This window comes from Aspergillus brunneoviolaceus, assembly GCF_003184695.1.
Source record: "Aspergillus brunneoviolaceus CBS 621.78 unplaced genomic scaffold BO95scaffold_13, whole genome shotgun sequence".
NCBI lineage: Eukaryota > Fungi > Ascomycota > Eurotiomycetes > Eurotiales > Aspergillaceae > Aspergillus > Aspergillus brunneoviolaceus.
In genome coordinates this window covers 290,933-314,834 of record NW_020290743.1, presented here as the reverse complement: position 1 = coordinate 314,834, position 23,902 = coordinate 290,933, and the positions used below count along the sequence as shown (strand labels likewise).

The 23,902-nt window shown below is 55.2% G+C and overlaps 6 protein-coding genes and 1 non-coding gene across 7 annotated transcripts; 2 read left to right on the top strand and 5 right to left on the bottom strand.

Moving 5' to 3' along the window:
* Positions 1-48: 48 nt before the first annotated feature.
* Positions 49-3,880, bottom strand: BO95DRAFT_407817 (putative NRPS-like enzyme). Its single transcript, XM_025584082.1, has 4 exons — positions 3,358-3,880; positions 2,553-3,310; positions 1,464-2,490; positions 49-1,395 (listed from the first exon to the last, which is right to left on the bottom strand). Exons 1-4 carry the CDS (start codon positions 3,619-3,621, stop codon positions 223-225), a joined length of 3,222 nt encoding a protein of 1,073 aa, XP_025445186.1. The 5' UTR covers positions 3,622-3,880; the 3' UTR covers positions 49-222.
* Positions 3,881-7,881: 4,001 nt separating this feature from the next.
* BO95DRAFT_489980 (S-adenosyl-L-methionine-dependent methyltransferase) lies at positions 7,882-9,593 on the top strand (the record flags this gene model as incomplete). Its single annotated transcript, XM_025590594.1, has 5 exons — positions 7,882-8,133; positions 8,195-8,324; positions 8,402-8,525; positions 8,644-9,092; positions 9,271-9,593. The coding sequence occupies 5 exons, from the start codon at positions 7,882-7,884 to the stop codon at positions 9,591-9,593; spliced, it is 1,278 nt and encodes a 425-aa protein (XP_025445185.1).
* A 3,341-nt stretch (positions 9,594-12,934) lies between these two features.
* On the bottom strand, positions 12,935-13,891 carry eng2 (putative GPI anchored endo-1,3(4)-beta-glucanase; the record flags this gene model as incomplete). Its single annotated transcript, XM_025582289.1, has 1 exon — positions 12,935-13,891. A coding segment is annotated over one exon (957 nt), but the record flags the coding sequence as incomplete, so codon positions are not given.
* Positions 13,892-16,955: 3,064 nt separating this feature from the next.
* On the bottom strand, positions 16,956-18,565 carry BO95DRAFT_460916 (uncharacterized protein; the record flags this gene model as incomplete). Its single annotated transcript, XM_025588777.1, has 3 exons — positions 16,956-17,047; positions 17,102-18,074; positions 18,134-18,565. The coding sequence occupies 3 exons, from the start codon at positions 18,563-18,565 to the stop codon at positions 16,956-16,958; spliced, it is 1,497 nt and encodes a 498-aa protein (XP_025445183.1).
* Positions 18,566-19,341: 776 nt separating this feature from the next.
* BO95DRAFT_440152 (O-phospho-L-serine:2-oxoglutarate transaminase) lies at positions 19,342-21,211 on the bottom strand. Its single transcript, XM_025585891.1, has 10 exons — positions 21,054-21,211; positions 20,859-20,977; positions 20,622-20,796; positions 20,400-20,568; positions 20,220-20,342; positions 20,146-20,171; positions 19,908-20,093; positions 19,667-19,859; positions 19,524-19,614; positions 19,342-19,468 (listed from the first exon to the last, which is right to left on the bottom strand). Exons 1-10 carry the CDS (start codon positions 21,158-21,160, stop codon positions 19,386-19,388), a joined length of 1,272 nt encoding a protein of 423 aa, XP_025445182.1. The 5' UTR covers positions 21,161-21,211; the 3' UTR covers positions 19,342-19,385.
* Positions 21,212-21,684: 473 nt separating this feature from the next.
* BO95DRAFT_t74 lies at positions 21,685-21,774 on the bottom strand. The gene has a single exon. It is a non-coding gene; the product is annotated as a tRNA-Asp (tRNA).
* A 310-nt stretch (positions 21,775-22,084) lies between these two features.
* Positions 22,085-23,686, top strand: BO95DRAFT_383394 (uncharacterized protein). Its single transcript, XM_025583419.1, has 4 exons — positions 22,085-22,458; positions 22,540-22,772; positions 22,831-23,192; positions 23,356-23,686. Exons 1-4 carry the CDS (start codon positions 22,354-22,356, stop codon positions 23,598-23,600), a joined length of 945 nt encoding a protein of 314 aa, XP_025445181.1. The 5' UTR covers positions 22,085-22,353; the 3' UTR covers positions 23,601-23,686.
* Positions 23,687-23,902: the final 216 nt, after the last annotated feature.

Below are 23,902 nucleotides of genomic sequence, written 5' to 3'. Positions count from 1 at the left end.
TAGTATTGAATCTTCAGTGTTTCGATCAGAATAATGTACAATGCTGAGAAAGAGCTAAAAGGACAATCTCTTTTGATCGAATGATTGAATTACTAGCATTCACCATGGTATCTCTCTATCCCGGACAGAAACAAACCAACCCACCCAGAATCTGTACAGAGCAAACAAAATATACTACTAAACATCGAAGAACCAAAGCCTCATTCTGTCCCTCCTCAACACCTAAGGTCTGGGCCACCTCCCCATCCAATCCCTAACATAGCGTCCCAGAATCCCATCCTCGACGATTCTCAATCTCCCATTCCGCAGGGTAACACTATCCCTCTCCGCCCGGTCCGTACAGAACCCAGGCTCTTTTCTGCCGTCTGCATACATCGCCTCATAATGCCCCACCAACTTGACCGCAGGGTTCACCCCCTCCTCCCCGCGCGCCTCGCTCTCCCGCAACCTTTCCAACCACTCCGCAAAACCCACCGTCCGGAACCCATCGAACCCGCACCTCTTCAGCCCCTTCAGCAGGTGTTCCCACTCGAACCGATGCGGATTCGTGAGGTTATACACGGAATCATCATCCTCCGGCCAGCCATCCACACTCCCCGCCTCGGAATTGACGGAGGAGAAAGACCCCCGCCGCGACGCCGGCGGCGTATGCGAGCACACGGCGCGCGCGATCTCCAGCACGGCGGCGACGAGCTTATCGACCGGCAGCCACGCGCACTGCACCCCGTCCAAGCGCGGCAGACAGCCCAGCGTCAGCGCGGAGCGGAGCATCAGCGGCAGGGCCTCGGCGTCGTTCCACAGCCCACGCTTCGAGTGGCCCGACACCTGGCCGATGCGGAGCGAGAACGCCCGCGCGGCCGCGGTGCGCCGCGCCGCGCTGACCATCCGCTCGCCGATCAGCTTCGAGCGCCCGTAGCCCATCTCCAGGGCATCGGAGAGATCGGCGACCGGGGATTCCGGGACGAGGGATTGCGGGGAGCCCAGGGCCGTGGAGATGGAGCTGCAGTACAGTAATACGGCGGGGGCGGGGAGGGCGACGCTGAGGGAGAAGCGGAGGAGGTTGTGCAGGCCGCGGAGGTGGGGCTCGAAGGCGCTGAGCGGGAGGTTGAAGTTGACGGGCCATGCGGTGTGGATGACTAGCGAGACGGAGCGGAGCATTTCGTGGTAGACGTGCGGGTCGAGGCCGAGGTGCGTCTGGTCGAGCGCGCTGGTGAGGGCGACGATCTTGTGCGTGCGGAAGGCTGGCAGGGTGAGGTGTTTTTGGGATAGGGAGGCGAGGATCGAGGCTTTCGCGTCGCTGCGCCGCGTCAGGCAGTAGACGCGCGAGACGGTGTCGTCGTTGACGAGCTTGTAGAGCGTGTGCGCGCCGATCGAGCCCGTTGGGCCGGTGAGAAGCTGGTTGCGCACATGTTAGCGCTGGCGCACGGGGGATAATAATGCTGCGGGGCTGGGTTAGTACTTACAACGCTCCGGGTGTTGGACACCTCCGCCGGACGAGGGGTGTGCACCGGGAACCCCAACGAGTATTTCTCGATCAGCGCCGGCATCATGGCCAGCTCGTCTTCGTCTGCGGCCACCCCCTCATCGGAGTGCCCGCTCTGCGCAGCGGAGATGCACTCCGCCAGACGGGCGATGCTGCCGGTCTCGAACACGATGTTGTGGCTGATGCTCCGGCTGCTCGCGAGGCGGAAGTCGCGCAGGATCAGCCGGCGCAGATGGATGGCCTTGAGGCTGTCCATGCCCTCGGCAAAGAAGTCCGTCTCGAGGTCGAGGCGGGGCATGGCCAGCTCCTCGCGGCAGAGACGCAGCAGGTGCTCCTCCGTGGCCTGCAGGTCCAGCTGCAGGGTGCCGTGCGCGTCCTGCTCCATGCGGTTGTACATCCCCTCAATCACCTCGGCGTATCGCGAGTACACCTGGGCGCGAATCATCGACCCCTTGTCCGTGCGGGGCACGACCCGGTCGGCGGCCAGCACCACGACCATGTCCCGGGAGATCTGCGAGAACTGCTCCGCGTGCGCGTTGGCTTCTTCCACCGTGGGCCAGACGAGGTCCAGGAACTCTGCGTCCGAGTATCGGTGCGAGCCGTCCGCCCGGAAGACGAGCAGGCCCGGCACCGACTGGCTCACGCCCACCACCACCGCCTCGTCGACCAGTGGGTTCTGCTTGATGCGGCCCTCAATCGGAAGCGGGAGGACCTTCTCGCCGTTCACCAGCGTGATCCGATCGTCGATGCGCGAGACGTACTTCCACCGGTCGGGGATGGAAGGGTGGGGCGTGAAGACGTCGCGCGAGTGATACGAACCAGGCGGATCATCGGAATTCGAGGCGGTCAGGGCGGGATGTCCCTGGAGGTAGACGACTTCGTACAGCTCATCGCCGATGGGCTTCATCCAGATGAAGGGGCGGATGTTGTCGAAGAACTTCATGTAGTTCCAGTAGGGATCGTCGGCAGGGCGGGAGATCGACTCGGCCACTAGTCCGGCTTCCGTTCTGTACATCATTGATTATCAGCAACCGCAAACAAATCGCTGTCGAAAAAAAAAATAACTCACAATCCGAAAGACCCGCCAAACTTCACCCCCTCTGCGACCAACCGATCGCCCAGCTCATCCGGACAAGGGGCGCCCCCGTACGTGACCGAGTCGCAGCGGCGCAGGACCTGCAACCCCCGAGGACTGTCGACCAAGAGCTGCAGGAGGTACGGTACGCCCTGCACGGACTCCGGACGGGCGGCCTCCAGGGCAGCGACCGCCGTGCGGGCTGTCAGCGGAAGTGAAGCGTCCCACATGTACGCGGTGCGGCGCATGTACATGGCCTGGAGCGCGGTGGAGAGCCCGTGAAGATGGAACCACGGAAGGGAGTTGAAGGAGGTGTAGCCCGGGCCACGCATGGGATGCGTCATCAGGGCCTTGTGGCTGAGGTACAGGGGTTTGGGGTTGCCGGTCGAGCCGGAGGAATGCAGGATCAGGGCGATCTTGTGGATTTGCGTCTCCGGGCTGCGGCTGCGGCGGAGCACCAGCATGGCCGGTTCCTCGACATCCTCGTCCAGCGAGGGTCGTTGCACGATGGGGCGACACGCCACCAGCTTCAGGCGCAGGATCTCCCCCATCGTGGTGCGGATGTTGGGGGCCTGGCCGTACAGGATGGTGTCACAGCCGACCATGTCGAGCAGGGCCACGCAGGCGGATGCCGATAGACGCGGGGACAGCATCATCACGGTGTAGCCGAGTCGGCTCAGGGCAAAGAATGTGACGACCATGTTCAGGTCGGAGAGCGTGAACAGCGCCACGATGGCGCCATCCTGGCGGGGCTGTCATTCGGTCAGCGTTGCTCGACCAGAGAGAATCGGTGACTTACTGGCTTGAAGCCATAGTCCATCAGCGTGCACACGGCTTGATCAACCATGCAATCCAGGTCCAACCCGGAGAAGTACTCGTACTCCACCGTATCGTCTTGGGAGGGTTTGGGGTAGGCAAGGATAGGATGCTGGATGGGGTCAGCTGCCCGTAGACGGATCAAGTCATCCAGCAGATGGAGACGACCGAAGCGGGCGATCAACTGTTCGGGCGAAGAGGGCTTGAGCCTCTCGTGGGAGGTCCCTTCATGATGAGGGATACCCATGGTGAAGGATCAGGGTGGTGTAGTGGGTCAGAATGATTTCGAAGAGGTATCACCGGGCGCGACATGAGTCTTTTTAAACCTGAGGACGGTAGATGCGCTGTGTAAGAGACATGGAACCCCGTCTCCGTACTGCCACTCGACGGAGCCACTTCGATACCCCGATTTGGGAAGTTCACACATCCTTCAGGTTAGTAGCGGTAACTATACCAGTGGCAAGCCGGCTATGAAACCGACCCCTATAACTCCCGTGGCATCATAGATCCGAAGCGGTGAAATTTGGTATGCGGTCTGAATCAGGACTGGCTGTGGAGGATTTTCTTTTTTCGTATTTTGCCTTTTTTTTTTTTTTTTTTTTTTTTAATTTTCCTATTTTTTACCCTTGCTCTGATGACCATGACGTGGGTCGGGGGGAGATGACGAGGAGAGGAGGGGAGAGTAGTGGAGAGTGACTGAGTACTCGTACTCCATAGTGCCGGCGCAGAAAGAGAAGCTCAAGCCCTAACTCTAACCCATCGCACGGGCCCAGATCGGGCCCAGCCCCATTAAGCACGATCGGGACGAGTCGCGTACTGACCCTATTTACCCAGTCTACTAGCAGTTCCCGTCGGTCAGGGCAGGTATCCGACTACTGAGGGTGATGGATGGCCGGTCACACTGCAGCGGCGACTGCACGAGCGGGTTGCCAGGCGATCGCCAGTGATGATGAAGGAGTTGCGTGAGACTGCATGATGCCGTCCACCTTTTTCTTTCTCGACCCTCGTCAACCTGCATCTAGAAAGAGGGAAGTGGCCAGGATGCGCCCAGGATGTGACCAGGATGATGCTCCAGTCACCCAGGTTGTCGGCTCCAGGAACCTGGTTTCCCCCGGCCCTCCATCAGCCATCCAAAAAGCCCCACGGATCGATCGACGATCAATCTGGTTTTTTTCTTTTGGTGCCTAAAATGATGATGCTTATTACGAAAATTTATTACTTTCTCTGTCCACAATATCTCTCAGCACAGTGGGGAAATATGGTTCAGCCCAAGGGGGGCAGAAGAGGGGGGAAATGACAGATGTCTGCCAATGGAAGGTGAATCGCGGTGCGGTGGCAGGCAAGCGGGATGTGAGGGGAGACACAGGCCCACTGTTACGGGAAAGTCATACTGCGACAAGAATTAATGAATGACTGGTGTCTCCGTAACTGAATTCATCCTTGTCCACAAGCTTCCTTTTTAGCTTTGGGTTTTTCCTTGAATAGAAATTCAGACCACAAGAAATTTTGATGGTCCACTGGTTCGGTGGAGCTGACGGAGTGGCCGTGTGGCGAAGAGCTTACCGACCAAGCTGAAGAAACTCCACTTTGACTGGAAGAGGTCCACGGTTTATTCGGCGACACTACCGGAATTGGGCAGGGGGAGGGGAAGAAGAAGAAAATAGTTCACGCAAGTTGGCGAAAAGGCACGAACTGCGCGTGCAGATAGGTGATTCTGCAGCAAAGGCGCCTATCTGAGTGTCTGGGTGGTGGTGGGTGTTGACTAAGTCCTTTTCTGCTGCAGGGTACTTTTGGCAAGCTGAAGGAATGACAAATTCTCCGCCTCACTTTGTACGGTCCCGCGTTGTACTTTGACTCCCTTTTGTCAGTCACAGTATCGCAAAGTGACAGATCATCCCGATCCAAACTTGGACTCTGCTTTATCAAGAATTCGTCCCGGAGATGGCTCAATGGGTCAATTCTATCCGTAGATTCTCCGCCCAAGTAGGGGAGCTGAGTACGGGTGGAGACACGGCGACTATTGACTCACTCTGTTATTGGGTATCGTGCAAAATGATCGAGGATCTATCCACAGGATACTCCGTACTAAAGACAACTTGAAGGAGGTAAATAGAGCCTTGCAATCTGATTCGCTCTCAGTAATTCCCCTCTAGTATACTAGGACCCCATCGAGCCCTGAGATCTTCCGGAAAGGCTCGGGGAAGGCCCTCTTCCCGTTCCCTTCCCGCCATTATTGTCCTCAAACAATGGGCCCGACCCGTCCTTTTCCACTGGCCTATTCAATCAGCAGCGCCTTGTCATGTTTGATACTCATCACTCCTCTCAACGGTTTGCTTTCTTTTCCTTCCAGATGTCCAGGCCTCACCGATTCTTCTGCTACTTGTTTGATCCTCTTTTTTTCAGTCCGCCTGGACAAACTGATTGGATGGGGCAGGTAGGGGTAGATTCGAACCGCCACGCCCGGAAAAAGCAACAAGCAGCAGCAATATTGCGTCTTTCGCTGCATGAGCTATCCATTCGCCCAATCACTCTCTTGCAATTGGATGATCTCGTGTCGTCAGTCCTCCCCCTCCATTTTCCCTCCACGGATCATCCCTGTGTAACAGAAAAGCAAAGAGAGAAAAAAAAATTGTTCGATCCTCAGTCCCACAGACCAGGGTGGTGGTCCATCCCGGCTTCGGCATCTCAATCATCTGACTGAGAGTCCATGTCTGGGACTTTTTGACCGTCCTTTGTTCATTTCTGGACTATGGTGAAAAAAAGGAAAAAAGGTCCTACTGTAAACCCTTCCGTCGGCTTTTTCGAGAATCAACCAAAGCCACAAATCGAGGCTGGTGATGAGGCCGGAAAAGAAAAGCAACGAAAAACCTATGATTCGGCAGCATCTATCCGGGTTTATCGCCTGCCTCGGTTGCTCGTCCATCACCAAGACCATCAAGTAAGCACATGTTTAGACAAACGGAGTACCGGAGTACTGCCTTGAAGAAATCCTGAATCGCGGGGAACGTGCTGAGAACGAATCATGGAGGTGTTGACGATCTCTCAATCTGGTGGTTGCTCGCAGCTCGCTCGGTCGCTCGTTCGACTCGACTCATTTCCATCCGATTGACTTTCCAGGTGACCTGCGATCGCGACGCTATGAGCGTCTCCCCCTCCACTCAGCTGGTACAGCCCATTCGCTGCTCGCGGAGGTTGATCCATGGATATGGAGACGGGCTCCATACGAAGGAAGGGATCCATCGCGGCGGCTAAACCAACTACCAACAGACAGTCCTATCCAGGATCCCGGGATGAACTTGGGTCGTATCTCGCATGATCAGACGGGGTCCGTGGATGACCTCGTGTGAAAGGTGGAAACTCGACTCGTGCATGCATTCTCTCCGCGTGAGAGAGGGGGGAAGTTCATCTACGTGACTTCAAGGTGATGCTATCTGTGTGCGACGAGACAGAGTGACGAAACACACCTGGCGGAGATGGGCGAGGATGACGACTTGCCCGATCTTTAGATCATTCGTGCAGCGTAGATGTCAGGTTTCCGATCGTGTGCGAATGTGATACTATCTCGGCGCAGAATGACGGACACCGTCTGGACGCTGTGGCGCTGTGTGGCGCTGGAGACCCCGGGAAGGAAGACGATTGGAAGCTTCTCTCCGAAGGAGGGATTGGCATTGATAACGCCCGATGGGGGGGGTGGAATGCATCACGGTCGGATTCTTTCTGAGTCAGCTGTATCTGGCTGGTTGTTCGCCCCATTGATGTAATCCCACTCGGCTGGCGTGCAAATATACCTCAGCTTGCAGAATAGATTGAAGATACAAAGTATACTACATCACCGTAAACACCACCATTGAACCCAATGTGCTAATTCAGCTCCGAGGTATTCAGACAGAAAACCAGTTTCAACGTGCACCCATTCAACCCCCACAGAGATAATCCCTGTCTTGCAGCTTCACCTCCTGCTGGAAGTGCATCCAACGTGTAACACCGTCCCACGTAATCCGTCTACTCTCCCGTTTCGTTTCTGAAGCCCAAAAAGAAAAAACAGACCACCCCCAAAACTAAATTAAATCTCCGATTCCTTCGCCCCCCTCCCCCCTCGCGGGGTCTAGCCCTGTCATCAGCAAATTATTGGAAACCCTATACCCTATACTGATAGAGTACCCCTACGCATCCGTCTTGCACGGATAGCTGCACGCATCAGGCCGCATCCAAGGATAACCCCCCAGTGCAGGGTCCATCGATATAAAAGCCCTAGGGACCATGCCCGATGATTCACACCGCTGTTCACACCCCCCGAGATTTCTTCCACCGCTGGAAAAGCAAAACCAATTGCTCAGACTTTGTTTTTTTTCCTGCCTGCGTATACTTCCTGCCCTAGACGCGCTCTAGACATTCTATAAACCTTGTCGAACTGCAATAACTGTCATTGCCATCCTGCCTGTGCATGAAGCATACGCCCTCACTTCTTCTGGATTGTCTCTGCTTTTGCTAGCACCGGTCCAGCAACATGGCCCCGATTTCCCTCGGTGACAGCAGCAACAGCGGCCGCAGCAGCAGCAGCAGCAGCAGCAACGAAGCTCCCACGCCCACCGCACCAGAATCCTTCCTCCCGCTCCTCGAGCAAATCAAGCAAGCCGTACTGCAGGAAGAGAGCCCCGACCGGACGGCCAAGTCCCACTTCCAGCTGCTGGGACTGGTGGACCAGCTGCGCCTCGCTATTGAGAGCCCGACCGAGACGCTGCTGCGGTTAATCTACCAAGTGAGAACCCTTGACACCTGGCAGCAGTAATCCCGGTTCGTCACTAACTACCCCAAAAAAGCCCCCGCAGAACGCTGCCCTCCGTACAGTGATGGACATGAACCTATTCCCACTGCTCATGGACCACCGCCCCGCCGGGCTGTCGGCGACCGCGCTGGCAGAGAAGACCGGCGCAGAGCGGGCGTTGATCGGTACTTGACCCCACCCACATTTTCCAGACCAAGACAATAATCCACATGCCCTTACTGATGCTTGACGGTGTGCACAGTCCGACTCATGCGCGTGATGGCCTCATTAGGGCTATGCACGACCCCGACGGCGGAGCACTACGCCGCCAACGAGAAGACCGCCGCGCTGATCGCGCCCATTGGTCGGGACGGGGTGCCATGCATGTACGTTTACCCTTTACCTTCGTACCTATGCAGCAGCAGCAGCAATATCTCCCCAAACCACCATCAAACCTACAGTCCCTCTCAAACCAAGAAAAAACCACTAACACCCCGCCCAAAGCTACGACCTAACACTACCAACCCTCTCCACCCTCCCGACCTACTTCGCCACGCACGCCTACACCACCCCCAAAGAATACGCGCACGCGCCCATGAAATGGGCCGTCGGCGCCAGCCAGTTCGAGTGGCTGGCGGCCCACCAGCCGCGCCAGCAGCGGTTCAACTCGTACATGGCGAGTCGGCGCGCGGGGAAGCCCGAGTGGTTCGAGATGTATCCGGTGGCGCGGCTGACCGATCCGGCGTTGCCGGCACTCGAGGATGACCCGGAGGCGGTGTTGATTGTGGACGTCGGCGGGAACCAAGGGCACGATTTGCTCGCGTTTCAGGCCCGGTACGCCGATCTCCCCGGGCGGCGGGTGCTGCAGGATCTACCGAAGGTGGTGAAATGGGATGTCGGGAGCGGGATTGAGGCGATGGGGGTTAGCTTTCTGGAGGAGCAGGCTGTCAAAGGTACTTTCCCCTTCCCCTCCCCCCTCTCTCGGTGGAGCTTTGCTTGTGGGCTGTGGTGGTGGTGGGTTGTGGTGGTGTATGGGGTTCACCCACCCCTTGCGACATCCAACTTTACCCCCCGGGCTTAAAACTCGGTGAGCACCGCGGTCACCGGCCAAGTATATGCTAACGGTGGCAGCTGCACGAACCTACTACTTCCGCGCCATCTTCCACGACTGGCCCGACGCCACCTGCCTCCGCATCCTGCAGAACACCGTCGCCGCCATGGACCCCGCGCACTCGCGGGTGCTGATTGTTGACATGGTCCTGCCCGACACGGACGTGCCGCTGCTGCAGGCCTCGCTGGATATCCAGATGATGAGCATCGGGGCGGGCGTGGAGCGCTCGGAGCGCCAGTGGCGGGATCTGTTGGGGAAGGCCGGGCTGGAGGTGACGGGGATTTGGAATACGAATCCCGGGATGGAGTCGGTGATCGAGGCTGTTATCAAGCCAAGGCAGTAATCTTATTCTCTACGGTGGGCTATGGTTTGGGTATGTGTGGGGAGGAGGGGGGGGTGCTCTAGAGGCAAAGACAGTGATCGGTGTTTCAACTGTGAATAGGGTGGTGTCTGTGCGTCTCTGGGTCCTACTGGTACATAACTTATCCGGGTAGGGAAGTTGATAGAGAGATAGATAGATGGGGATGGGGATGGGGATGGTACAGGTATGAAGGAAGGTCGGCGTTAGGTTGACATTTTGGTGTTGCGTGGGTTAGGGTTTTTTGACAGGTCCAATAAACTAAACTAGAAACTTTGTTTCCACCACTGATGCCTCCCTCATCCACCACCCAAACACGAAATTCCAGCACGATATCCAGAGTCTCCGGCGAACACGAAGTTGCCTTCAATCCTAGGAAACCTCCTTACTGAGTTTGAGGTGTTACAACAGCAGCAGCGCAGCCTCAATTGACTTCCTACCACCCTCCTCCAACTATCCCTCAACCGCAACGCACCAAAGCAAAAGGTAACCGAACGTTACTAATTCCAACTCGGCTCCAAACCCCAGACCTCCAACCCATACACTTTCCGCCCCTTGCATAACCACCACCATCTTGCAACGTAACCCCCTTCAAATAGACTAAACACCTCACCTCAGTGCCGCCGCAGCGGTCACGATCGGTATCGGTATCGGGATCTTTCATCCGCCACGCACGCACCAACCACACAGCCTGCTCCTCGTCGCCACGGCACCCCCCCCCCCCCCATCGTAGAACAAGCACTCCACGACGACCACGCAACCCCACCCCGAAAAGTGCATATGAATTAAATCCACGGCCAGCGTAGCTTGCCTTTCCGTCCTCTGACTTTTCCTCTGCACAACTAACAACTAACATCGTATCATCATGCTTTATTGGAGTTTGAGCCCCGAACCGATGGACCAAAGGTTGTCAGTTGGAGCTGTCATATTGGTTTACCGCAAGGGGGTGGCTGCGGCGGCGGCGCGGTCATGGGGTCACGGACTGGGAAGGTCGGTTTCACGGCACTCGAAGCCGGATGGGGGGACTACCTTCGCACCGTGAGAAGCACCAAGGGATGTGGAGGCGGGGTCGGAGACTGGACTGGATGGGACTGAACTGGACTGGTTACAGTGACTATTGTTTTGAATGGCGCCTTCTCGGTTCGTTTTGCTTCCGGATGGGTTGGAGAGAGAAGAGTCAGGGATACGGTGTGGACAAGCACTGCATTGGCCCCTGGCTCTCGTGTCGAGGCTGCACTCGGTCGATACTTCCTTCGAAATGGCATTGTGGTTATGTGGAATCGGACTGCTGATGAAACAAGCTGGTCATTGATTTTCCTGACAGGTTTCTGATACGACAGCTAATACTTCCGTGTTTTGGGTCAACTGATGGTTTGCCTTGTGGCTATACTGCGTTTCTGTGAACCTCATTGTCTACACTATCACTTCTGAACTATTCTAAACAATCTTTCGGACTCAATTGATTCAACTATTTAATCTATCTAGATCTGGCAAATAACAAAGTTGAAGCCAGCAGTATTGTAGCAACAGCCATCAACATGCCAGCACCAGCAAGTGGACAAAGTTATAATACATGATTCCACGATGAAGGGAAGATAACTTCCATGGGATATATGGCAACAAAAAACATTTAAACAATTATATCAGTGGCTCTAAACCAGCAAAATCATGGCGAGAGCGCCAACGATGCCGGACGCACCGAGGGACATCTTACTAGCACCACCGGTGAAGAGGGCGGCGGCAGGAGTAGTGGCAGACGAGGAGCCCGAGCTGGAGCTGGAGCCAGATCCCGAGCTGGAGCCCGAGCTGGAGGTTCCAGAGGTGCTGCTAGACAAGGTAGGAGCACTCGTGGGAACGCCAGGGGCGGCAAGTCTGCTAGACGAGGGAGCGACGGAGAACGAAGGCACGGCAGAGCTGGAGGCGCCGAAGCCGACGGCATCAGCACCGGACGGGATAACGCCAGAAGAGCCGGATCCGTGGCTTCCACTGGAGGAAGCAGAGCTACCCTGGCCGTTGGCTTCGGCGCTGGCACCGCTCACAGTAGAGCCATTGGCAGATGCAGCCGCAGATGCGGAGACACCAGAGCTGCCATTGGCTTCAGCACTGGCACCGCTTGGGGCAGAGGCCGAGCCGGAACCAGAAACAGAGCTGCTTGAGCTGCCGTTGGCTTCGACACTTGCTCCAGAGGCAGTGGAACCAGCGGAGCTACCCGAGCTGCCGTTGGCCTCAGCACTTGCGCCAGCAGTAGAACCAGTGGAGCCGGAGCCAGTGGAGCCAGTAGACCCGGTAGAACCAGTGCTAGACTCGGAAGAGCTGCCAGTGGAGGAAGTGCCAGCGGAGGTGTTTCCAGAAGAGCTACCAGTTGAGCCGGTCGACCCAGTGGAGCCGTTGGAAGAGCTGCCAGTGTTGCCAGAGGAGCCAGTAGATGTACCCTGGCTACCGTTGGACTCTGCACTAGCACCGCTGACAGTAGAAGAAGGAGACGAGCCGGTGCTAGACTGAGTAGACGAACCACCAGTGGAAGGGGTGTTGTCGGAAGAACCAGTGCGCGACTCTTCAGATGCAGAAGCGTCGGTAGAGGAGCCGGTAGTAGATCCGGTCGAGCCGGTAGAGCTGGTAGAGCCGGTTGAGCCAGTAGAGCCGGTTGAGCCAGTAGAGCCAGTAGAGCCAGTAGAGCCAGTAGAGCCAGTAGAGCCAGTAGAGCCAGTAGAGCCAGTAGAGCCAGTAGAGCCAGTAGAGCCAGTGGAGTCAGAATCAGAGCCAGCCCCAGAGCCGTTGGCCTGAGCGCTAGCACCGCTGACAATGGTCGAGGAGGCAGCAGGAGAAGAACCGGCCCCGCTGGCGTTAGACCCAGAGGAAGCGCTTCCGCCGGTAAGACCAGCAGCACCAGTCCTCTCTGCAGAGCAGACAGTGGCAGTAGCAGTGACGGTCACATAGCGAGTGGATCTGGACACGGAGCTCGAGTTTTCACCGGCAACGGAGATAACACCGACAGTGGCGACCTGAGAAGTGGATTCGGAATCGGCAGAGGCGGACTCGGCGGCGGCAGCGGGAGCAACGGTGGTGGCGGCAGATGTGGCGGCAGCATTGGTAGCAGCACCGTTAGTAGCAAAAGAAGCGGTGGCAGCAGCATCGGTGGCAGCAGAACTGGCAGAAGCAGCGGTAGCAGCAGCGTTGGTAGCAGCATTAGCAACAGAAGTCGTGGCAACAGTAGCAGAGGCGACAGACTCGGTCTCGCTGGCGGTAGAGACAGACTGAGCAACAGAAGTGGCACTGCTGGCAGCGACAGAAGCAGAGACAGAGGCAGAGGCAGTCGAGTTACCAGTCTGAAAGATCTTGATGTAGTTGATCTCCCAGAAAGACTCCTCAAAAGCAGAAGGGTTCTCGGCAACATAGGCAACACAGCTCTTGGTAGCACTGGTCTTGTCGCTGATAGGGCAGCCGGACGAGAGGAAAACACCACCGGCCCAGTCACCGCAGAAGGTAGTGTCGAAGATGAACTTCTGAGATTTGAAGTGTTCGGCGAAGTTGCAAGAGCCCTGCAAGTGGCCCATGGGAGTGCCGAAGGCAGAGATATCGGGGGTGCCAGCAGTAATCGACGTGGGAATTGAGTCACGAGCAAAGTACCAGAACTTGATGTAGTCCTCCTGCCACTCCATAGCATACACACCACCACCTTGCTCGTTAAAGGGGGTGCCTGAAGAACCCTCTGAGCTCTGGACGACACAACCCGTGGTTCCAGCATCCTCACCACAGTGCGTGGCGGTCAGGGTACCAGTCATATCACTTTGGGCGGAGACATCGCAGGTGCCGCTAGTGTGAAGGACAATCTCGCTGGCCGTGTTCAGGTTGACAGCCTCGATGATATCAATCTCACCATCGGCTGGCCAATTGGCACCGGTCGACCAGAAAGCAGGCCAGGTACCGCATACGCTCCCGGGCATGTGTGCAAGATCAATAATGAAAAGTCCGTGGTCATAGTACTTCTTGCTCTCGATGCGGACCGACTCACGACCGGGTCCGGTGGTGCTTAGCTTTGTTGTGTGGTCAACACCCATGTAGAAGGAGCCATTGTTGTTGACCTTGACTAGTCCGGAACTCTCGGCATAGCTTTGGTTAGTGTAGGTGACAAAGCCGTTCGTGGGGTCCGCGCCGGTGTAGAAGTCGAAGTATTCGAGGAAACCTTCGCCTTGCCAGGTTTGAACGAGGTTGTAGCTGGAGGCAAGGGCAGGCGAGATAAGAGCGAGTGAGCTCAAGCTGAGAAGCGTGAATGAAGAAGGCATCGTCACTGGAGTGAGGTCAAGCGAGCGAGGGCGATGCAAATGTTGAAGAAACTAGGCCCTGAGGGATAGGTAGAAGATGAGATCGCGGAAGAGGCTTTCCCGCAACGATTGGCGTCGGTAAGGGTGGTAAGGAATGATAGACAACAGCCTTCAAGGCCGATGACGTGGAATGAGAACGAGAGATCGAGGCGCAGAAATCAATCTGCAGCGAAAGGAAACAAAAGAATGTATGGGAATTATGAACAATCGGAAAGGGAGAGAGAGGAAAGGAAGGGAATGTACATCGAACCAAGAGAAAAGGAAGTATGCGAAACCCGGCTCACGGCTGGGGGCAGGTCGGTCAATAATATAATAGGATAGTAAAATCCTAAATAGAACCATAACACACACCCTGCCTAGCCAGAGCTCCAATGTTGAGTGGCTGCGGACCAGCATGGTTGTCGCCGGCCATAGCGAAACGGCTAGTCATTGTCGGCTGGGCCCATTCACCGAGCGTCAACGGAACACGGCCATTGGAGAGGGGGAGAAAGGGTGGTTCGTGCCGCGTTACTACTACTAGGTAGCGGGCTTTCCAGGCACGGAACGAATCAGCAAGCGGAGCTGCATGAGTTTAGTTTTCCTTTCATTCTTGGGCTCGGCATGTCGGGTGGATCGAACAACAGAGCAGAGACGTGGTGGTGGAAACCTGAAACGCGACGAGACTGCCCGAGGGGGAAGATGAAACAGGAGACTGTCTTGGGTGTGATTGCGCTGCTAGCTGGTCGAGTTCTGCATGCAACGGACAAGTCGATATGTAGAATGAACCAGGATTGTTGATCTATTGATTGTATTGCATCTTTGACCGATCGCAATTGAGCAGTGTTGTTGTTGCTGCGCTGCGGAGCGGGAGGGAGATAGACGATGGTGTGCTTGGGGGGCAACCATCAGCCCGTTCACATTCTCGACCGGTCCAGCAGCGTCGCGGGCAGAATTGCCGATCCGGGGCACCAGTCCGAGGCAGAAGCAGAAGGCATCGTGCGAGGACCAAATCTTAATGGCGGGCGGGGATTATCAGGTTGACCGTCGACTAGATAGATAGACTATGCTCCTATGCTCCATTCCCGCGTCGGGGTTGAGTCCGTCCAGAGTCCAGAGTTCTAGACACGGAGAGGGTGGAGCAACACGGACGACGCCGTTGTTTCTTTGAGACCAAGTGGAGGAGAGAATAGAGACAAGAATAGCATCAAAGAGAACTGGAACCGTGTATGAGAATTACCTTTCCTTCAGCAATCATCTGCGCAATCCTCTGCACTGAATGAATGGATAATCGATGAAGAAACGAAGGCGACTGGAGATGCCATTCCAGTAACTGAGGTTGTTGCGGAAGAAAGAATGTCAGAAACGCGTATCCGCGGCACGATTCAACTGGTGCCTGGCTGCCTGGCTGCCTGGTTGATGCCTCGAGAAAGCGTCAACTGTGGCTGGGGTGGGGGTGGGGGAAATTCTCCCGCGTTGCTGTGGCTCAACCGCGCCGACGCGTGGCTGACCGCCCCTCCCATCTCCCTCCAGGAGTCGATCACCTCATGTAGATTTCCTATGCTCATCTATCCCATGAAATTGGGCCTTAGTTCCAACTCCTAAGGTCATTCAATTTTTCTACTCCAGTCTCAACTCTTATCATCATTCCTTATCACTGACAAACCACTTTCCCTGAACCAAATCTCCGTCCCCAGCACGAACAGAAGTCTACTTTTTTTGTCCCGAGCTTCCCCCTGAGCTACCCAGAAAGCAGGTGTTCTGCCCATGGGCTGAGAAAAGCCAAGCCAATCCGATGGAGACGGCCTTACGGTCCTGGACATGTGGTCCTGTGGTGCTATGGGTCCCTCGGCCCAAAGAGCCGTAACTTATCAGCAGTAGTAGTACTATTTCTAGCGACCACAGAGGTTTTCAGCCGACTGTGCTGGCGGGACAAAGACAGACCTGTGATGCATCTAGCTATGGGGACTGCTTCCCCCTCCACGCAGTACTGACAACGCCTGTCATATTCTCTTGGCTTTGCTCCCATATCTCACATGAGTGTCATGACACATGATAATCCTATCTTGACAGAGGCCTAAAATCTGACATGCAGGGTTGAAAATCTCCGTGCTCGCCAGTTTACTCCGGTAGTCTTCCAGATTGAACCCTGATCCGCGCTAGTCTCAGATTCTCGTATCCCCCTCGCTAGTCGCTACTGTTGACTTTGGGGAACAGTCATGACTTGACTGCTCGATTTCAGGTACAGCTCAGCCAAGAGAACCCCTGGCTCGTGCTATGGGTAGAATTGGTCGACCTAGGGACTTTGCTCGCTCTAATTGTACACTTTGTGGGATCGGAATCGCTATTCAGGTCCCTGGCGACCTGCATGACTCGGTCAATGCCTGGTCTATCGATTCGGTCATGTCCGGACCAAGAATGGGGCATGTTGCGGGCTTTTGTACGGTTGGCCACAAATTGAGAAAGCCTCCATAGAAGACCCTGTGATCCGCAGGGTGTGACTGGTTGTCAGATACTTCGTAGACCCTCGCTAAAATGGTGGAATCCGACCTATTCCATCCACCATCGTAGAGTTGCCACGAACACCATTCTAGGACGTTCGATGGAATTCAAGGTCGAACACAACCGACGCATGGTAGCGGCGGTATGTCATTCGCATGTCGGGCTTAGAGCCACGCGACGATTCCTAATCCCCGGAAGAACCTTCCTTATTGATGTCGGTCGCCGACCGTGGCTTTGAGACAAGTGCTCATTTTTCCCAGACACATAGGATGCACTTGTTGCCGACGGCTCTTAACGACCACACGCTCCTCATATTCCTGACATCGCATGAGTTATTGCAAGGCGGTCTTTACTAAGAAGTCGATCACCTTCGCAGGAAAGATCCGACCTCAGGCAGGCGTGCCGGGAGAGGGCCCTGTTACAGTAAATGAGCTGAGTTTCCCTCCCGTGTCACATCACATGCATGGAGAATGCGAAACCGGTCTGCTCGTCGAAACGAAGGCCACCGCCTGCCTTAACTTCGAAGTAAGTACACCTAGTCCATGCCTCAGCCCCCAGTACACTCTCGGAGAGCCTTTTCCACATCGCGACGACGGAAGCCGGGTGTCCATCCAAGGCAAATGCCACACCCCGACAAAACTAGATCGCGTTAGCAGATGATTCAACACGATGGTCAACTCTCGAAGCACATACTTTTGATTAACCGCTTCGCGTTCACCGCCGGAGCAGGCTGACAGGAATCCTTCTCGACTTCCGGCGGAGCATGTGCAAACAGGCGAACGCCCTGTTCACGAAGATAGCCCTCCAAGTCACCCATGTCGAACCAATCGCCCGCGAGAACTTTCTGTAGATGCGGTGGGAACTCTAGCAGAGGCTCCGGCAAGACCACCCATCGAACACCAGGCCGATGTAGGTAACTCGCCAATCCAGCCTTCGCGGCAGTCCACGGGTAATGGGTGCCTGCTCCACCCAGGCTGAAGAAAGGGATGTCCTTCCAGTCTTCGTAGCGTTTCTTTCCATCTTTCGTGTTAAGCGCAGCATAGAACAGGCCCGTTAGGGTCTTACGGTCTACGATGGTGAGAGGCAAGCAGAAGTGTCTCATTATGCGCTCCGTGCTGATGTTGTCGTCGCATAAGGCAAGACAGCCGTGGTAGATGCACGACATGTGCAATCGACTCATGAATACAGACAGCTCCATCTCCTGGATATCCGGCAGCACCAGCTGCTGGGGAGGAGGCCTGAGAGCCGGCCTGAATGGCGTCATCTGCTTTCCAGATTGGAAGATGGGTAGAACAGGAGGATAGGTCTTCCCGAAGTCAATAGGCACCGAGAACTGAAACCCATTCCCCGGAGCAGAGGACTGGGCAGAACTAGTTTTCGAGGATGCCGACGAGGGCACCAGGGCTGTCGAGTCTGCTCCGTCCTTGTTGGCATCTTTTGCCAGATTAAGACACGTCTGCACGGTATGGTGCAGATGCTCGGCCAGATGAGGGTTCGACTCTAAAGCCCCGGACTGAACGAGCTGGTCGCTGAGCGAAAGTACAGCAGAGCTCATCTGCTCGACCACGGACTCTAATTCTCCGATGCGACTCTTAAGGGAAGACATGTTCGCTTCCTTCCGCGAGCGATAGGCGCGCTGCGCAAGGCGAATCTGCCGCCGTCGCCTCTGAGCAATATTTAAGCAGCTGCATGTCGGGTCAGGCGATAATGATAACAAAGACATACCTCTTCAGGGTCTTCCGCCAAGGATTCATCGAGTACTTTTCGAGGCCGACCTCGTTTAGCAGTCGTACTTGCCCCCGATGCAGGCTTCTCAACCTCGGCGCGTTGGCGCTTGGGATGCTCTGCTACAACATGATCTGCATGCGTCTGCTGGCTGTCGATTGTGCTTGAAGTACTATCGATCTCAAAGACATGGTCGGACGTGATGCCACCGGATAAGATTGGCTGGGTAGAGTCCCCAGGTAACGATTCAGCAGACTCGGGCACCGGGTACGAACAAGCTGAGAGCAGCGAGGTGATCTGTGGTGACGCCATGGAATCCGACGCAGGGTGGGTAGAACCAAAGAACTGATCGTGAATAGTCTCCCAGGGCACTAAAGTGGCGTCGGTTTCCGATGCACCTTCTTGTGTTGCGGCATAATTCAGATGCGCCATAGCATCATAGGTGGGGGTATTTATGTCTTAGGTGACAGGATGCTACTCTGTCGAAAGATATAAAAGCCGCAGATGAGCTGTTATAGAGACGGACACTTAAGTTTGTATGCTATCAGCCGGTTGCCACGCGCGAGGATTCATCAGCATCGTCAGCAAGAAGGATGCCACCCAACGGGGCGACTATCGGCGCGGTCAGATTGTCAACGGTTGGGTAATATAATCTGGGACGCCCCAAGGCCTGTGCTAATGCACGCATAACTCTTGGCTATGCAGAAAACGAAGTTGTCTTGTTGGGAGGCGGGATGGGGATTCGTGGGATCCCGCCTCGGCCCCAACTGTTCACTAATCATTTTTTTTTGCCTCAGGCGAGAACACGCTCGTATTTTCTGCCTGCTTTGTCACTAAGTCCAAGTTGTGCGCGAGAGCGAGCCCGAGAAGGCGGTGAGGAAAAGAACAGTTTCGCCCGTTGTTCATCGGGAGTCACCCGCTTTTTAGATCCGAGCCATTCTGCCTGCCACCGCCTGTTTTGAACAGGTTCGCAGGGCCGAGTTTCGTCCCTGGCATGGTAAGGAGCAGATAAGAAGTGCTACTTCTAATGTTCTTTGGATTCTGGTCTTACGACATATAGTACGGGGTGGTCCGTTTCGTGAGAAATACGAGATTATATTAGTTGACTGTTGAGCCAGACCTGGTAAGAGCTCGGGAATATATTCTCAGTCTCTGTTTATAGCCTTTTAGCCTTTTAGCCTCCAAACGCCCAGTCATCAAAACATGATGGCTATTTATGTGCAGATATCACTTTTAATCTCTCAACGACCTCTTAGGCAGCGAACTCCTTCAAGTAGGCAACAAGCTTCTCAACGCCGGACTCGGGGATCGCGTTGTAGTTGGAGGCACGGATACCTAGATGTCTCGTTAAACACCATCATGAGTGATGCCAACCAACAACTAAACTTACCTCCGACGCTTCTGTGGCCCTTGAGACCGGTAACGCCACGCTCAACAGCGCCCTTCAAGAAAGACTTCTCCGACTCGTCGACGTTGCCACCCTGCTCGGGTTAGTGCATTTCGCGTGCAGCTTCGTTTCTGCGGTAGACATACCTTGGTCACACGGAAGCAGACATTCATCCGCGAGCGGACGCTCTTGTCCGGAACAACGCGGTAGACCTCAGGGTATGCGTCGAGAGTCTGGTAGATAAGGTTCGCCTTCTTCTCGGCAACGGCCTGCTGTCCATCAACCTTGTTGGGGAACTCGGCAAGGAGCTTCTTCAACACCTGACCGGCGATGTAGACACTAGATGACATCAGCCACGCACAGTTGAAAGAGCTTCACGTTGCATACTCGAAAATGGGCAGAGTGTTGTAGAGACTGTTGTTCTTGGCGATGACGGAGTAGTCGAGGATGGTGGGCGCAATGGGCAGACCGAGCTTGCGCAGGATAGCGGGAGAGGCGGGAGGAGAGACCGGGGGCAGGAGGTCCTTCTTGATGATCACTCCAGTAACTCCAGGCGTACCGAGGTTCTTCTGACTTTTTGGGGGTTAGTACCATAATTGAGGGGATGGTATGGATCTGCCCTTACGCTCCGAAGAAGATGACGGAGTAGTTCTGTTCCGAGTTAGCGCATGCTAAAACGACATTTCAGGTCATCCTTACCTCGACCGGAATCCGTCTGGAGAGGATGTTCGACGAAAAGTCACCGATGACAATGGGGTCATTGTCTGTGCCCCTGGGCTCCAGCACCTTGGGGAAGCCAGGGAATTCGACACCATCGACAGTCTACAAAGCACACATTTTAGCAGGGCTTCAACCACGGTCGGAGCACCGGGTGCCTACCTCATTGTCGCACATGTACACCATAGCAGCCTTGGGGCTCAACGACCAGGTTGATTCGTCCGCGATCTTGCCGAACTTCCCATCGTTGATCGTTCTCGAGTCACTGACGACATTGACACACTCGGGTCCGAGGAGGCGGGCAGCTTCTTGGCTGGCTTTCAATGACCATCTGCGCAGGCCATTAGTCCAACAGCGCCGTAATTGATCGGTCGGGACACTCACGATCCAGTCACAAGGTAGTCCAACCGCAATTCCGATTCGACCTTCTTGAGAACCTCCTTCAGCGCGTCCTCCTCGCTGATCTCGGGGTGTTCCTTCACGATCTTCTGTCTTTGCTTCTCGACCCAAACGGATACGATATTGTAGACGACTGCGGAGAATTGGCCGGAGCCACCACCTGCAATGGACGAGTCAGACGACCGAGCCGTAGCCGCAATGACGAAGGAGTGCCGCAAATACCTTGCATGAACAGGATCTCGTAGGAGGAAGGGATGTCGAGGAAGTTGGCGAGGTCAGCCTTGGCAGTGTTCAGGATATTCGAGGCCAGCTCGCTGCGGTGGCTGTGCTCTGCTACACCCCTATAGAATTGAGCTGTCAGAGAAAAAAATGGTTGCACGGGTTGGCGATAAGATCGCCGGGATCGGAGCGCCTCACAAGCCAGTGTCTTGGTAGTTCAACAAAGCCTCAGCGGCGGTGGTGAGAACGTCGGTCGGGAGGGCGGCGGGGCCGGCACCCATGTAGGTGATGTCTTCTCTTCTCATGATGGCAGCGATTCTGTGGATTGGTGGTGCTGTTGGAGATGTCGGGGTTGGATCGTGGGGAGGGATAAGATGAAATTTAATGACGTGCCCCTCGCTCGTGACTCACTAAGGCAGGTACTGGTCAGTCCCGGTCCGACGTTACATAATTGTGGTACGAGAACCCCACCACAGAAGGGAGCTGTTTACATTGTGTCTGTTGAACTAGACTCCGTTCTTTGGCCTTCAATTGCATAGTTCTGGAGTTCGATACCGAAGGGTGGGGCTATCAATGGCGTGATTGAGAGAGGGATTTCCAGTACTGGAGCGTAGTGCATAAAAAGCTTTAGACCGAAATACAAGTCAACATGAGCCAAGAAGGCTGTCCATGCTAGCTTGGATTGTGTACAGGATTTCAATTACTGGACATCAATTAAGTTCCAGACCAAAATCTACCGCACGTGGCAAGAGACGATAACAAAGATCATGATGATGATGAAGCGTGAGTGGTAAAAGCATGACGCAAAAAGAGTGACGCAAAAAGAGATCTCCCCGACTGGGAGTCGAACCCAGGTCTCCCGCGCTTGTTCCTGTTCAGGATTGACAAGCGGAAATCATGACCGTTAGACCATCGAGGAATTGATGAAACAAGTATGTAATCTTTGGTCTTAGGTTAGGGAATTAACACAGATGCAAAAAAAAAAGAACCCAAATCACCCTGCTTCCTACAACATGTGTTTTGGCGCATGTCTGAAAGTAGCAAATGATACCGATTTAAGAACGCATTGACAACGAGACTTTATACCAAGTCAGGACTTGATTGTGGCTTATTAAACTGAAAAAGGACGCACTTATGCCCATTGAACTTACCGTTGCACGTGGCGGATGATCAGCTTGAGATCCCGCTGATTGCCCTTTCAGACATGTAATTCTAGTCCGCGCTGATGGCCAACATCAACATAACACTTCGTACAAAGCATATCTGCTTCGACAACCTAGACTCTCGAATCATGGTACATACAGTACACTAGCGACCAGCAAGGTCAACACCAAAGCCACGACCGCGGACAGGGGCAAGTGGATCCCCGATCTCCAGCGGCCCGGGGCCACCGGATCCAAACCATTCATCATCGGCCTCCTCCACATACGCATATATCACCCTCAAACCTATCCTCCCAATACACCCCAGAACATACACCCAGCCCCCACCAACCAAAATGACAGTCATAGCAGTAGCAGGCGGCACCGGCGGTGTAGGCAGAACGATCGTCGAGACCCTCCTCCAAGAAACCACCCACAAGATCATCATCCTAACCCGCAGTGTGCGTAATTTGTCCTCGGCCTCAAAATACAAAATTCCCAGGCCCCCAGGCCCCCAGTCCCCAAAGCTTACCCTCATGCAGACCCCACAAGACCCCCCCACCTCCCGAACCCAGCACCTCCAAATCAACTACGACGACATCCCCGCCCTCACGGACCTCCTCACCACCGAGGGGATCACAACCATCATCTCGGCCATCGGCATCACCACCGACGCCACCAGCCAAGCGCAACTGAACCTCATCGACGCCGCCGAGCAATCCCCCACCGTCACCCGCTTCCTCCCAAGCGAGTACTCTTTCATCCAGACGCCCGAGTAATCTCCTACCCTACCCTCCCCCCCCCCCCCACTCAATGCTGATAAACATCAAAAGCCTCCTCGAAATCGACCCCAGCATAAAACACTGGCTCGCAGCCGCCAACAAGCTGCACCACGAGGCCCCGTCCCTCAACTTCACCCGGGTGATTCCCGGCTTCTTCATGGATTACTGGGGGATGCCGCACGTGCGCACGCACCTGCAGCCGGGGGTGTTTGGGGTTGACGTCCAGAACGGTCGGGCGGCGATCCCCGGCGACGGGAACGACCGGTTGTGCATCACGTATACGTACGACATGGCGCGGTTTGTGGTACGGTTGCTGGAGGAGGTGGATGCGGGCGAGTGGCCGGAGTTCAGTGTTGTGGTGGGGGATGTGGTTACTTATAATGAGTTGGTGGGGTGGGTGGAGGATATCAGAGGTTTGTTTTGCCCTTTCCTTTGTAGAAGTTCTGGAGAGAAAGAGGGGGGGGGGGGTTAAGGTCGGGGGCCAAAAGTGAAGCAAGAGGAAAAGGAACGGAAGACACCGTCAGAAAGCACGCGAACGAGACCAGGATCCATTCTAACCAGACTTTCCACATCCAGGTCGAAAATTCTCCGTTGTATACGACAGCCCCGAGAAGATCAACCAAGGGCAGGTCACCGTCCCTGCCGTCCCAGAGGGCTACACCGAGGCGGAAGCCCACGAGGTGACCGTGCTGGTCAGTCGGCTCACCATCGCGGGGGTCTTCGATCTGCCCGTGGAAGGGCGGCTGAATGCCCGATTCCCCGGGATCAAACCGGTCAAGATGAAGGAGTTTCTGGTTGATGCGTGGAAGGGGAAGAACTGAACCCTACTCCCCGGCTGTATCCTACATCCCACTATCTAGTCTTGCGTATCTTACCGTTGGATAGGCTAGGCAAACGAAACAGATGAAGATTTTCTTTGCTTTATGCGGATCTTAGGTATATCATAACAACACAGTCTGAAACGCTGCGTGGACTTTTCTTCCGAACCCCAAGCTAGAACAGAATTCAATGTAAAGTATGTCACGCACACCACGGGCAAAACACGTAAGACAACACCGGAGGAGCCCTCGATCAGTACCCCATCGATCGAATCGAACCAATCTCTACCCCACGCGCAAATCGA

Coding starts and splice junctions, on each gene's coding strand:
- BO95DRAFT_407817 (XM_025584082.1), bottom strand. CDS start 3,621: ATGGGTATCCCTCATCATGAAGGGACCTCCCACGAGAGGCTCAAGCCC. Junction 2,491..2,552: donor TTTGGCGGGTCTTTCGGATT/GTGAGTTATTTT, acceptor AATGATGTACAG/AACGGAAGCCGGACTAGTGG. Junction 1,396..1,463: donor TGTCCAACACCCGGAGCGTT/GTAAGTACTAAC, acceptor GTGCGCAACCAG/CTTCTCACCGGCCCAACGGG.
- BO95DRAFT_440152 (XM_025585891.1), bottom strand. CDS start 21,160: ATGAGAAGAGAAGACATCACCTACATGGGTGCCGGCCCCGCCGCCCTC. Junction 20,978..21,053: donor AACTACCAAGACACTGGCTT/GTGAGGCGCTCC, acceptor TCAATTCTATAG/GGGTGTAGCAGAGCACAGCC. Junction 20,343..20,399: donor TGTACATGTGCGACAATGAG/GTAGGCACCCGG, acceptor TGTGCTTTGTAG/ACTGTCGATGGTGTCGAATT.
- BO95DRAFT_383394 (XM_025583419.1), top strand. CDS start 22,354: ATGACAGTCATAGCAGTAGCAGGCGGCACCGGCGGTGTAGGCAGAACG. Junction 22,459..22,539: donor TCATCATCCTAACCCGCAGT/GTGCGTAATTTG, acceptor ACCCTCATGCAG/ACCCCACAAGACCCCCCCAC. Junction 22,773..22,830: donor TCTTTCATCCAGACGCCCGA/GTAATCTCCTAC, acceptor AAACATCAAAAG/CCTCCTCGAAATCGACCCCA.